The sequence below is a fragment of the Ovis canadensis genome, chromosome 16 (genome assembly GCF_042477335.2).
Source record: "Ovis canadensis isolate MfBH-ARS-UI-01 breed Bighorn chromosome 16, ARS-UI_OviCan_v2, whole genome shotgun sequence".
NCBI lineage: Eukaryota > Metazoa > Chordata > Mammalia > Artiodactyla > Bovidae > Ovis > Ovis canadensis.
The window spans coordinates 75357278-75371240 of record NC_091260.1 but is presented as its reverse complement, the minus strand read 5'-3'; the positions used below and the strand labels follow the sequence as shown (position 1 = coordinate 75371240).

The window sequence follows — 13963 nt, the reverse complement described above, 5'->3', positions numbered from 1 at the left end:
ATGACATCTGATACCCTTTTACTTAAGTCTGTCATTTGCAAACATGCAAATATTTATTCCCAGGATGACTGGTGTGGTTAGCTCTTGGACAGGCCAGGACCAAAACACTTGGCTAGCACATTGCTACCATGCAGGATGATAGGAAATTTATCGTGAGCATCAGCCATGCTGTTACTAAGAATTCTGACCTGTGACCAGCTCCCGGATCTCCAAGTCGGTGGTCTTGCGGAGCAGCCGCACCAGGGCTGGGATCCCGCCACAGTTCTTCAGGGCGATTTTGTTGTCATCATTGGCCTTCCCGTACACCAAGTTTCTCAAGGCGCCACAGGCACTACGGTGGACTTCAGTCATCCGATGGTCCAGCAAGTCCACCAGGAGCTGGATGCCCCCTTGTCTCCTTATCTGGAGAAGCGAAGGAGAGAGGAAGGTTTTACTACTTAAACCCCAGTGGGTTTTTCCTATGAGGTCCTTGCTACAATTCACTGCACTGAGCGGAAGGCCTTTGGCAAAGGGAAAAGAAAACAAATTATTCTTCTCTTTAGATTCTATTGCTTTTACTTATTTTCATATCCTCCTGATAAAAATTCAAGTGCATTTCCTTTCAAGTCTTAGAATTTTGAAAAGATGATTTTAACCTCCTAATGGGTGTTCTCTCTATAAAAATATGCTACATACTCAGGGCATGAGGCAGACAAGACGGGCAAAAGGATCTCACTCCTAAGACTTATGAAATGTAACCACTGTCTTAAAGGGCTGCAGGATTGATGTACACAATGTGAAAATTATGCAGAATAGGGAGATGCTCCCAACCTTTCCAAGGAACCAGAAGCCAAATGAGAAAGCAGAAGTCATACAAGGCTATTCATCTGAGAAGACCCGGAAAACAAGAACGTCACTCACAATGACACTTGTTCTACACACTAAAGGTATGTTCTGCTGATCTTAGGCATTTGCCTAATAACAAAAAATAACATTTAATCTGGGTGGTTTTCTAATCAAAGACAATGTTTGAATGAGTAAATGAAGAAAAACTTTGCAATGTTTCTAGATGGGTCTTCTCTTGGCTGCTGCTGCTAAGTCTCTAAGTCATGTCCAGCTCTCTGCGACCCCATGGACTGTAGCCCTCCAGGCTCCTCTGTCCATGGGATTCTCCAGGCAAGAATACTGGAGTGGGTTGCCCCTCCTTCCTCCAGGGGATCTTCCGAACCCAGGGACTGAACCCGTGTCTTTTATGTCTCCTGTATTGGCAGGTGGGTTCTTTACCACTATCGCCACCTGGGAAGCCCCTTGTCTAATTTCTAGACCCATTTAAAAATTTGAACTGCAAACAAACTGTCTAGTTAACATATAGACCATTTCATGGAGTTTTCATTGGCAGAGGTATATTTGAATATTGCTGCATTTGTAAAAAGAATACATACAACTCACTCAAATTCTTTTCTTTTATAACTTCAATATCCCTTAAGGGTTGAAGAGTTCTAATTTGGCATGAATGGATATAATCTGGCATCTTTCCTATTTGGCTTCCTTTTTTAAAATTTTTGGCTGCACCAAGCAGTATGTGGGGGCCTTAGTTTCCTGACCAGTGAGCAAACTCATGTCCCCTGCAGTGGAAGCATGGAGTCTTAGCCACTGGACCACTAGGGAAGTCCTCCTACTTAGTTTTCTGATTATAAAAACACTGATTAATCCCACAGATGAGCAGGGACACAGAGCTAGATCCCTGGACTCGTTCAAAGCTTCTCAAATGCCATGCTGTCTACAAGGCTACTCCAACCAAAACCACACTATTTAAAATTGCCATGTGCACCACACCACCTCCCTAACCTAGCAGGCTTTTTTCACCTTAATCTATTACAGAATCTTTCATAGTCCTGCTGGGCCCTAACGTCTTTATAATGTTTCTTGTGATTGTCTGTCTTCTGCTAGAATGTACATTCTTGGAAGGCAAGTATCTTTGCTTTGTTCATTGATGGATCCCCATCCCTAGGCAAAGTGCCAGGCACATAATAGAAACTTGGTAAGTATCTGAATAAATGGCGGGGGGAGCATGTATTACTTGTTACAGCACATTTCTTTGTCAGGTGAGCTGATATCAGCTTTTAAAAAGGGAATAATATTCTTCCTTGAAGGAAAAAAAAAACAAACAAAAACGCTTGTGAACATCTCAGAATGTCTCCAAGGGGCCAATGCATCTCTTTTGAAACCCGTTTACAAATAAATGCATGCATCTCACACACAAGGTGGACCATCTCATGATTCAGAATATGCCTGGAGGAATTGTTTTTATCCATCAACCAAATGGAAACAGAGAAAGCTGAAATCCTCCCAGAATCCATGGGCTCGAAGTTCCTAATTTAGAAAACACGAGTGCGGGATTACACTGCCAGTGAGATCAGGACTGAGGACAGAGGAGCTGACCACACACCCGCCACCCTCCCCCACCATCCTGCCTCTGCCTCAGAGGGGCCAGGGCTGCAGAGACAGGTACCTAAGTCCCTGAGGTGCCCTACAGTCTGCGGCGGTGCCAGCATGGGGAGAAATGGCTAAAAGGATCACTGGGTCAACAGAATAAACTAAGAAAGTTTCAAAGAACAACTTTCCCCAACTTACAGTTTTACCCTGGTCCTGCTTGGCTTTTCGTTTATCTGATAAATATTTTTAGATTTCAAGAGAGATGAAATCTATCACTATATACATATGTCCCATATATACATCTGAGCTTTAAAACACCCATTTATTCCCATTTGTATGAAAAGGTTAAACTATGAATGTCATTTTATTGATGTGTGTGTCTTTGAATGTGTGTACTTTACAACTTATCTAGGTTTAACTATTTTAATAATGATGAAGCTATTGTAAAAGAGGTAATAGAGCCATTCATACAGTTCATTGAATGCTTATGTATAAAGTAAACAGTAATAGTAAACCTATCTCTCTCTCTACCTTAGTTAGTCTGTATATCATAGTTAAGATTCCTTATTTCCCATTCATATAACTTCATGAATTAAGCTATTAAAACATTCTTCTAAAGATTTAAAAGGGAAAATGAATTCAAAGTGAAGGCAATATCATTTCTTAATGGTATCATGAGACAATGATGTTTTCAGTGTGACCCTAATTAATGCCATATACCCAAATGTATAATGAAATCTTCAATTCTATTTTAATCTAATTAGAGCAACACAAGTAAGATGATAAACTTTTTCATTTGCTCTTATTTTGAGGGTCACTGGATCACCAATACTAAAAATCAACAACAACAACAAGAAAAAACTTTTCTCGGGGTTGAATATTATCTAATAAGGGAGAACCCTACTTCAGCTTTCTGAAGACAAACATCAGTCAGGGATAATGTTCACACGTGTGAAATGTGATGGTACTTGGTTCTGCCTCCTCCCAGATCCACTCCGCTCCCAGCAGGACCAGAAAAGGAGCCACGGGGCAGACTTCCAATTTTCTTGCAGGGTCTTCATTCCCTGCAGGACCTCTGGGTGGGGTGGATGGATCTGCAGGCTGCCTTCTTCACTGCCCTTCTGCTTTTCTCCTGTGTCCTCTCTCCCTTCCACTTGTCCTGGCATCCGATTCCTCTAGCTTCTTCTTGTTTCCAACCTTAAACTCTCATAAGGCTCCAAACAAACCCACTGCAAACATCAAGACAGTCCAGCTCTTTCCAAAAGATGATCAGGGGAAAGTCTCTTCTTTGAAAAGGCACCTTTACCTTCTCTCTCATTAAATGGCCAGAGATCTATTTTTCTTTAATTCTCCCCATCAGTCACTTCACCTCCAATAGGTGAGGCCCTGGTTGGGGTCCACTCAGTATCGTCTGAGACCAATGTATCCTTTCATCTTCCTCCCTTCATCATCATGCAGAATTCCTCACAAGTCAAATCTTAAAGGGAATCCAGGTTTAATATTACCAAAACAAAGTCAACAAAATACTACATAATATTATATCCAATCTGCATGAGATATAAGAATATCAAATCCACTAGAAGGATGCCGGTCATATGGTAGTGAGCCAATCAATATTTATCAGATGAATGAAAGAATGCTACAGTGCTTATCATATATTGGTTTCCTTCTCTTTTTAAAAAATATTTTTAGAAAGGTTCATGTTTGGGAACGCATGTACACCCGTGGTGGATTCATGTCAATGTATGGCAAAACCAATACAATACTGTAAAGTAAAATAAAGTAAAAATAAAAATTAAAAAATATATAATTTTTTAGAAAGATGGTATATTTTTAGAGCAGTTTTAAGTTCACAACAAAATCCGGCAGAAAGAACAGAGGTTTTCCATATACCACGGTCCTTATACGGGCACAGCCTCCTCCATTATCACCATCCCCCCAAGAGCCATACATCTGTTACAACCTGTGAGTCTACACGGACACACCATTATAACCCGAAGTACAGACTTTACATTAGGGTTCACTCTTGGGTGTCTACCATTACAGTATCACACAGAATAATTTCACTGCCCTAAAAGTCCTCTTTGCTTTGCCTGCTCATCCCTCCCCCCATCACCCCTCCTCCCTAACCCCTGGAGAAATCGCTGATCTTTTTATGGTGTCCATGGTTTTGCCTTTTCCTGAATGTCATAAAGTTGGGATCACCAAGTAAGTAGCCTTTTTTCAGACTGGCTTCTTTCACCCAGCCCACACATTTAAGATTCCTCCATAGCTTGACAGCTCATTTCTTTTTAGTAATGAATAGTATTTCACCATCTAGATGTAACGTATTGATCTACTCACCTACTAAAAGACACGTTGGTTGCTTCTGAGTTTTGGCAATTAGGAAGAAAGTTGCTGTAAAAGCTGCTATCTGTGTGTGAATTTCTGTGTGGACATAAATTTTCAACTTCTTTGGGTAAATACCAAGGAGAGCTGTTGCTGGGTTGGACAGTGAGAAGATGTTTATTTTTGTAAGAAACCACCAAATTGTCTTCCAAAGTGTCTGTATCATTCTGCATTTGAATGAGAGTTTCTGTCACTCCAGACACTCACCATCACTTGGAGCTGTCAGTGTTCCGCTTGGGCATTCTGTTAATACTACAATGTGTGTGCATGTTTAGCTGCTCAGCTGTATCCCGATTCTTTGCGGCCCATGGACTGTAGCCCGCCAGGCTCCTCTCTCCAAGGGATTCTCCAGGCAAGAATACTAGAGTGAGTTGCCATGCCCTCCTCCAGGGGATGTTCCTGACCCAGGGATCCAACCCACATCCCCTGTGCCTCTCCTGCACTGGCGAGCAGGTTTTTTACTGCTGAGCCACTGGAGAAGCCCCTACGAGACTGCAACTGTATCTTAATGTTGTGTTTCTTTCTCTTTTCATTCTGACTGTGTGATTCCAATTTATTTACATTAATATGAATAGCTGAAACAAAAAACTATCAATAATACAATACATATAGGGCAACAATAGCTTGAAATGGACCTGGACTGAACAAATCTCACATCTCCCACTTTTCCTGAACTTGACAGGGAATGAGTGGGAAGTGCTTTTCATATATAACCTAATTAGATGATTTTATATTTGTTTTATTAAACAATTATTTGATATATAGTCCACTCTAGTTCCTATGTCAGTAGCTCACATTTATTTTTCTGCTTAGCTGTGAACTTCAGGAATTTAGATGGAGAGAGCAGTGAATAAGAAATAAGGAAAATGGAAGCTGATGAACTCTATACACAGGGGAGATAAAAATGAATTAACCAATCAAATGAAGCAAAACTATACCCTGCTGTCTGTCATTTTAGGTTGTTTACAAAGAGAACCTTCTTAAGCCTAATGTGAATAGTCTCTTCAGAGAAGGCAATGGCACCCACTCCAGTGCTCTTGCCTGGAGAATCCTGTGGACGGAGGAGCCTGGTAGGCTGCAGTCCATGGGGTCGCTAAGAGTCGGACACGACAGAGCGACTTCACTCTCCTAGCGACTTCACTTTCACTTTTCATTTTCACGCATTGGAGAAGGAAATGGCAACCCACTCCAGTGTTTTTGCCTGGAGAATCCCAGGGACAGGGGGCCCTGGTGGGCTGCTGTCTCTGGGGTCGCACAGAGTCGGACACGACTGAAGCGACTTAGCAGCAGCAGATAGTCTCTTGGGGATGAAAACTGGGAGGCATGTGCAAAGAATCAGTGAAAGTTCACTCAGTTTGCACCAGGGAAGAATGAAAAGAGCTTATACACTTTTGCCATATAATCCACTGTTTAAAGAGTTTTTATTTTTTTTTAATTTTGTACTGTTCTTTTCATTTTTTAAAATTCTTTTCTTTTTAAAATGTATTTAATTGGAGGCTAATTACTCTACAATATTGTAGTGGTTTTTGCCATACATTGACATGAATCAGCAATGGGTGTACATGTGTCCCCCATCCTGAACCCCCCTCCCACCTCCCTCCCCATCCCATCCCTCAGGGTCATCCCAGTGCACCAGCTCTGAACACCCTGTCTCATGCATCAAACCTGGACTGGTGATCTGTTTCACATATGATAATATACATGTTTCAGTGCTATTCTCTCAAATCATCCCACCCTCGCCTTTGGATTCCCACAGAATCCAAAAGACTGTTCTTTACATCTGTATCTCTTTTGGTATCTCGCATATAGGGTCATCGTTACCATCTTTATAAATTCCATATATGTGTATTGGTGTTTTTCTTTCTGACTTACCTCACTCTGTATAATAGGCTCCAGTTTCATCCACCTCATTAGAACTGATTCAAATGCATTCTTTTTAAAAGCTGAGTAATAGTCCAATGTGTATATGTACCACAGCTTTCTTATCCATTCATCTGCCAATGGATATCTAAGTTGCTTCCATGTCTTGGCTATTGTAAACAGTGCTGTGATGAACACTGGGGTACACGTTGTCTTTAAATTCTGGGACTACAATTATCTAAACATCATCCAGGAGTAGGATGTGGTTTTCTTCCTTGCCCTTCCATGATGAGGCATACAACCCTTTTAATTCAGGAAACAAATGGCTGGGCAATTAAATTAAATACAAGGAAAATGCAAGTAATACAACATCATTCATTGCAAGAAAAATAAGGCTTCACCATTTAATGGATCTAGTATTCTGAGCTTTATCTGTATTTATTGAGAATAAACTATATTTACCAAATGAATTAGCTATTATCATTAAACTGGCATCATCATCAATGAATAATTTAGAAATACATCCAAGTAAAGCAGCAGTTGTACGTTCATGACAGGCTTCATAAAACTTTAATGATGATGATGATGTATAGGGGACTGAAAAGTTAACAGGGGACAGAATTCCTCATGGGAGGTACCTGTCTGCATGGAGAAACAGACTTTTAAAAGTTGCTTTCTGCATTACTCCCCTCTGTATAACAGGCTCTAGGTTCATCCACCTCACTAGAACTGAATGAACCTAGAGCCTGTGATCACATATAGAGTGATGTGATTCAGAAAGAAAAAAAAGAAACAAGTATCATATTTGTTTTATATTATATATATTTCATATATATATTTGTTCCACATATATATTACACACATATGGACTATAGAAAAATGGTACTATTTTCAGGGCAAGAAAAGAGACACAGACAAAGAGGACAGACTTATGGACACAGTGGTGGAAGGAGAGGGTGGGACGAATTGAGAGCATGGCGCTGAAACATACAGGTTACCACGTGTAAACGAGAGAGCTAATGGGAATTTGCTGTATGATGCAAGGAGCTCAGCCTGGTACTCTGAGACAGCCTTGAGGGGTGGGATGGGGTGGGCAGGGAGGGAGGCTCATGAGGGAGGGGACATGTGTCTACCTGGCCACTAGAAACGGGCCTTGCCAAGAGCACTGCCAGCAACTGAACAACAAGGGCAATCGTCACCTGCCTCTGTGCAGATGGAACCAACTCTGTGCTGCTGCAGCTACCAACCTTCAACACCCGCTGAGGGACTTCAGGGTGGATGAGGCACTCTGTGCTCCAGGGAATCTGATGGAGCAGGTCTTTATTAGATAGTTGGATATTTTCGGGAACTGATTTCAGGATCCCGATCTGCGAATCTCTGCCTATCTAGAAAAGCACTAAATTCCTTCATGGTGACATCAGCTCCTCATGACTAGCAGAAAACCTTTTGTAAAGTAAGCACGTGACTGCACTGACCTCCTTCACCAAGATCACCAAAATATCTAAGGTCACTTAGAGACTGACCTTCCCCCACTGCCTCTTTGGAGCAGTCTCTCTAAGCTACGCGAAGCCTTATCTCCAGGGCTGCAGTCCTCATTTTGCCTCAAATCAAACTTACTTCGCAACTCTCAAGTTGGGCATCTTTTTCAGTCGACATATCTATGGTTGATTCATGTGGATGTATGCCAGAAACCAAGATAACAGGGTAGAGCAATTATCCTCCAATTAAAAATAAATAAATTTAAAAAGAAAAAAATTTATTTGAGGATTCCAAGACCCTGAGAGCATGGGCTCTAAGTGTTCATGGGAACAAAAGAAATTGCTCACCTACTTTGCATTTAAAAGGGAGAGGAATTTGGAGCTAGAATCAAAAGAGGCTGGAGTAGCCTTTTGTAACCTACTAGTTGGTGAGAGAAGGACCTGCAACAGGTCAGGACCTGGGCATACATTTCTCTGCCTTTTTGGGATCTAGTCCATTGGACGCGAAATGGATGTATCTCTGGGCTTCTGTGCGCATGCTCAGTCGCTTCAGTTGTGTCTGACTTTTTGTGACCCTGTGGACTGTAGCCCACCAGGCTCCTCTGTCCACGGGGTTCTCCAGGCAGGAATTCTAGAGTGGGTTGCCATAGCCTCCTCCAGGGGATCTTCCTGACCCAGGGATGGAACCCCAGTCTCTTATGTCTCCTGTATCGGCTGGCGGGTTCTTTACTCACTAGCGCCACTTGTGCTTCTGGTTTAGTGCTGACAGAAACTAAGCTGGATCTGCAGGACAACCAACACAGTAATTCCTCTGGCTCTTGACATTTATGATCAAGTCGTAATGTCTGAGACGGGGTTTATAGAAAGCTGACTAAATACAAATCCTATGGACTTCGTGACTTTGGTAAAATTCCGATTAACTATTACTTTCAATGGCATTGGTTAGACGAAAAAATTAATAGATAGAGTTGTTTATATTCATTATGAATGTAGAAAAAATAACTTCCTCTGCTTAAAAAGCTACTGGAAGATAAAAAGTTTGTGGATCTGAAACTAGAGGCTTAACCAGATGTAAGTGAACCTCACCAGAAATTACAAGGTTGTCAGTTTGTAAAAAGCATGGCTGAGAGGAGCTACCCCTCACCCAAGGTCAGGGGCAGCAACTGAGAGCGCCAGGCTGCGACGGCGCAAAAACAGCCAAGAGGAGCTACCCCACATCCGAGGTCAGGGGCGGCGGCCGAGAGGAGCTACCACACGCCTGAGGTCAGGAGGGGCAGCCATGAGGAGATACCCCTCATCCAAGGTAAGGAGCAGCGGCTGCTATTTGCTGGAGCAGCCGTGAAGAGATACCCCACGTCCAAGGTAAGAGAAACCCAAGTAAGACAGTAGGTGTTGAGAGGGCATCAGAGGGCAGACACACTGAAACCTTAATCACAGAAAACTAGCCAATCTGATCACATGGACCACAGCCTTGTCTAACTCAATGAAACTAAGCCATGCCATGTAGGACCACCCAAGACGGATGGGTCATGATGGAAAGGTCTGACAGATTGTGGTCCACTGGAGAAGGGAATGGCAAACCACTTCAGTATTCTTGCCTTGAGAACCCCATGAACAGTATGAAAAGGCAAAATGATAGGACACTGAAAGAGGAACTCCCCAGGTCAGTAGGTGCCCAATATGCTACAGGAGATCAGTGGAGAAATAACTCCAGAAAGAATGAAGGGATGGAGCCAGAGCAAAAACAACACCCAGTTGTGGATGTGACTGGTGATAGAAGCAAGGTCCGATACTGTAAAGAGGAATATTGCATAGGAACCTGAAATGTCAGGTCCATGAATCAAGGCAAACTGGAAGCAGTCAAACAGGAGATGGCAAGAGTGAATGTCAACATTCTAGGAATCAGCGAACTAAAAAGGACTAGAATGGGTGAATTTAACTCAGATGACCATTATATCTACTACTGCGGGCAGGAATCCCTTAGAAGAAATGGAGTAGCCATCATGGTCAACATAAGAGTCTGAAATGCAGTACTTGGATGCAATCTCAAAATGACAGAGTGATCTCTGTTTGTTTCCAAGGCAAACCGTTCAATATCACGGTAATCCAAGTCTATGCCCCAACCAGTAACACTGAAGAACTGAAGTTGAATGGTTCTATGAAGACCTACAAGACCTTTTTAGAACTAATAAACACCCCAAAAAGATGTCCTTTTCATTATAGGGGACTGGAATGCAAAAGTAGGAAGTCAAGAAACACCTGGAGTAACAGGAAAATTTGGCCTTGGAATACAGAATGAAGCAGGACAAAGGCTAATAGAGTTTTGCCAAGAGAACACACTGGTCATAGCAAACACCCTCTTCCAACAACACAAGAGAAGACTCTACACATGGATATCACCAGATGGTCAACAACAAAATCAGATTGATTATATTCTTTGCACCCAACAATGGAGAAGCTCTATACAGTCAGCAAAAATAAGACCGGGAGCTGACTGTGGCTCAGATCATGAACTCATTGCCAAATTCAGACTTAAACTGAAGAAAGTAGGGAAAACCATTAGACCATTCAGTATGACCTAAATCAAATCCCCTGTGATTATACAGTGGAAGTGAGAAATAGATTTAAGGAACTAGACCTGATAGACAGAATGCCTGATGAACTATGGACAGAGGTTCGTGACATTGTCCAGGAGACAGGGATCAAGACCATCCCCATAGAAAAGAAATGCAAATAAGCAAAATGGCTGTCTGAAGAGTCTTACAAATAGCTGTACAAAGAAGAAAAGCAAAAAGCAAAGGACAAAAGGAAAGATACTCCCATTTGAATGCAGAGTTCCAAAGAATAGCAAGGAGAGATAAGAAAGCTTCCTCAGCGATCAATGCAAAGAAATAGAGGAAAACAACAGAATGGGAAAGACTAGAGATCTCTTTAAGAAAATTAGAGATACCAAGGGAACATTTCATGCAAAGATGGGCTCGATAAAGCCTCTTGATGAAAGTGAACTGGTATGGACCTAACAGAAGCAGACGATATTAAGAAGAGGTGGCAACAATACACAGAAGAACTGTACAAAAAAGATCTTCATGACCCAGATAATCATGATGGTGTGATCACTCACCTAGAGTCAGACATCCTGGAATGTGAAGTCAAGTGGGCCTTGAAAAACACCACTATGAGCAAAGCTAGTGGAGGTGATGGAATTCCAGTTGAGCTATTTCAAATCCTAAAAGATGATGCTGTGAAAGTGCTGCACTCAATATGCCAGCAAATTTGGAAAATTCTGCAGTGGCCACAGGACTGGAAAAGATCAGTTTTCATTCCAATCCCAATGAAAGGCAATGCTAAAGAATGCTCAAACTACCACACAATTGCAATCATCTCACATGCTAGTAAAGTAATGCTCAAAAGTAATTCTCTAAGCCAGGCTTCAGCAATATGTGAACCATGAACTTCCAGATGTTCAAGCTGGTTTTAGAAAAGGCAGAGGAACCAGACATCAAATTGCCAACATCAGTTAGATCATTGAAAAAAGCAAGACAGTTCCAGAAAAACATCTACTTCTGCTTCATTGACTATGTCAAAGCCTTTGACTGTGTAGATCTCAATAAACTGTGGAAAATTCTGAAAGAGATGGGAATACCAGACCACCTGACCTGCCTCTTGAGAAACCTATATGCAGGTCAGGAAGCAACAGTTAAAACTGGACATGGAACAACAGACTGGTTCCAAATAGGAAAAGGAGTACGTCAAGGCTATATATTGTCACCCTGCTTATTTAAATTCTATGCAGAGTACATCATGAGAAATGCTGGGCTGGAAGAAGCACAAGCTGGAATCATGATTGCCAGGAGAAATATCAATAACCTCAGATATGCAGACAACATCACCCTTATGACAGAAAGTAAAGAGGAACTAAAAAGCCTCTTGATGAAAGTGAAAGAGGAGAGTGAAAAAGTTGGCTTAAAACTCGACATTCAGAAGATCATGGCATCTGGTCCTATCACTTCATGGAAAATAGATGGGGAAACAGTGGAAACAGTGTCTGACTTTATTTTTTTAGGCTCCAAAATCACTGCAGATGGTGACTGCAGCCGTTTGTTCCTTGGAAGGAAAGCTATGACAAACCTAGATAGCATATTCAAAAGCAGAGATACTACTTTGCCAAGAAAGGGCCATCTAGTCAAGGTTATGGTTTTTCCAGTGGTCATGTATGGATGTGAGAGTTGGTCTGTGAAGGAAGCTGTGTGCCAAAGAATTGATGCTTTTGAACTATATTGTTGGAGAAGACTCTTGAGAGTCCCTTGGACTGCAAGGAGGTCCTACCAGTCCATCCTAAAGGAGATTAGTCCTGGGTGTTCATTGGAAGGACTGATGCTGAAGCTGAAACTCCAATACTTTGCCACCTCATGCGAAGAGTTGACTCATTGGAAAAGACGCTGATGCTGGGAGGGATTGGGGGCAGGAGGAGAAGGGGATGACAGAGGATGAGATGGCTGGATGGCATCACCCACTCAATGAACATGAGTTAGAGTAGACTCCGGGAGTTGGTGATCGACAGGGAGGCCTGGCGTGCTGCAAGAGTCGGACATGACTGAGTGACTGATCTGAACAGTTTGTAAAATATCAATGCATATTTTACCTCAATGAGCTCCACCCCTGGTCTTTATATTACAGTCAGTTAAACAAGCGGAGTTTGTGTATAATTTGAGTTGATGCGTGGACATGTACTTGCCTTTGAGTAAAACAGAAATACAATTCTTTAAGGTCAATATCTTGCTTAGTCTTATGGTAGTAACTATTTTTGAGAATTTTGAGAGAAAATATATCTCTCTCTACAGTTGTAGGAATTGATCTACTTTCTCCATTCAAGAGGTAAGCCAAGATGCATTGTTCTTCTTTATAAATTATGTTTTAGAAAGAGGGTCCACGTCAGTGTTTGGTGGTGCTAGCTTTAAAGCTGGAGCAAGTGGGTTCATATCATTCCTCTTTCTCGTAAAACCTGTGTCCCTGGTGGCAAGTCACTTAAATGCCTTCAAGACATAAACAAAATGTGAACCTGTCCCATAGGGTTGTTTTCAGGGTTAAGTGAAATCTCAAATACGAATTGCTTAACAATGAGCTTAATAACTATGATGTGCCAAGGAACTACACACTGTATCAACTTGTTAAAGATCTTAACTGACTTATTGTCTGGTCAATATATGACTTAATAATGCACTCGTACAATATATGATACAATTAGTGAAAGGCATACAACTCAAAGATATAACTTCATCAATTTCATTGTATATAAACAATATTGTCAAATATGTCATTATTCCAATCTAATATACAACTACTAAGATTATAAGGGATATACTTGTTCTAAAGTGAACTGTGTGAGTTACACTGGTCATGTGAAAAGTAGTATCAAAGTGTACTGCTGCTACTGCTGCTAAGTCGCTTCAGTTGTGTCCGACTCTGTGCGACCCCATAGACGGTGGCCCACCAGGCTCCCCCGTCCCTGGGATTCTCCAGGCAAGAACACTGGAGTAGGTTGCCATTTCCTTCTCCAATGCATGAAAGTGAAAAGTGAAAGTGAAGTTGCTCAGTCGTGTCTGACTCCTAGCGACCCCATGGACCGCAGCCCACCAGGCTCCTCCGTCCATGGATTTTCCAGGCAAGAGCACTGGAGTGGGGGCCATCGCCTTCTCTGGTATCAAAGTGTGTTGCATGCTGCATCATTATTGTTGCATCAAAAGTAATATCAAAGTGTGATATTTTGCTAGATATATTTCCAGGGAAAGTACAATGAATTAATTAGCCTATATTTCAAAAAC

The 13963-nt window shown here is 41.8% G+C and overlaps 1 protein-coding gene across 1 annotated transcript in view; it reads right to left on the bottom strand.

Annotated features, from left to right (window-relative positions):
• CTNND2 (catenin delta 2) overlaps positions 1 to 13963 on the bottom strand; it is a 1126037-nt gene that overhangs the window by 261810 nt on the left and 850264 nt on the right. The window contains exon 11 of the mRNA XM_069556073.1: positions 189 to 402. Coding sequence (XP_069412174.1) covers positions 189 to 402 — 214 coding nt within the window. The remainder of the gene's footprint in view (positions 1 to 188; positions 403 to 13963) is intronic.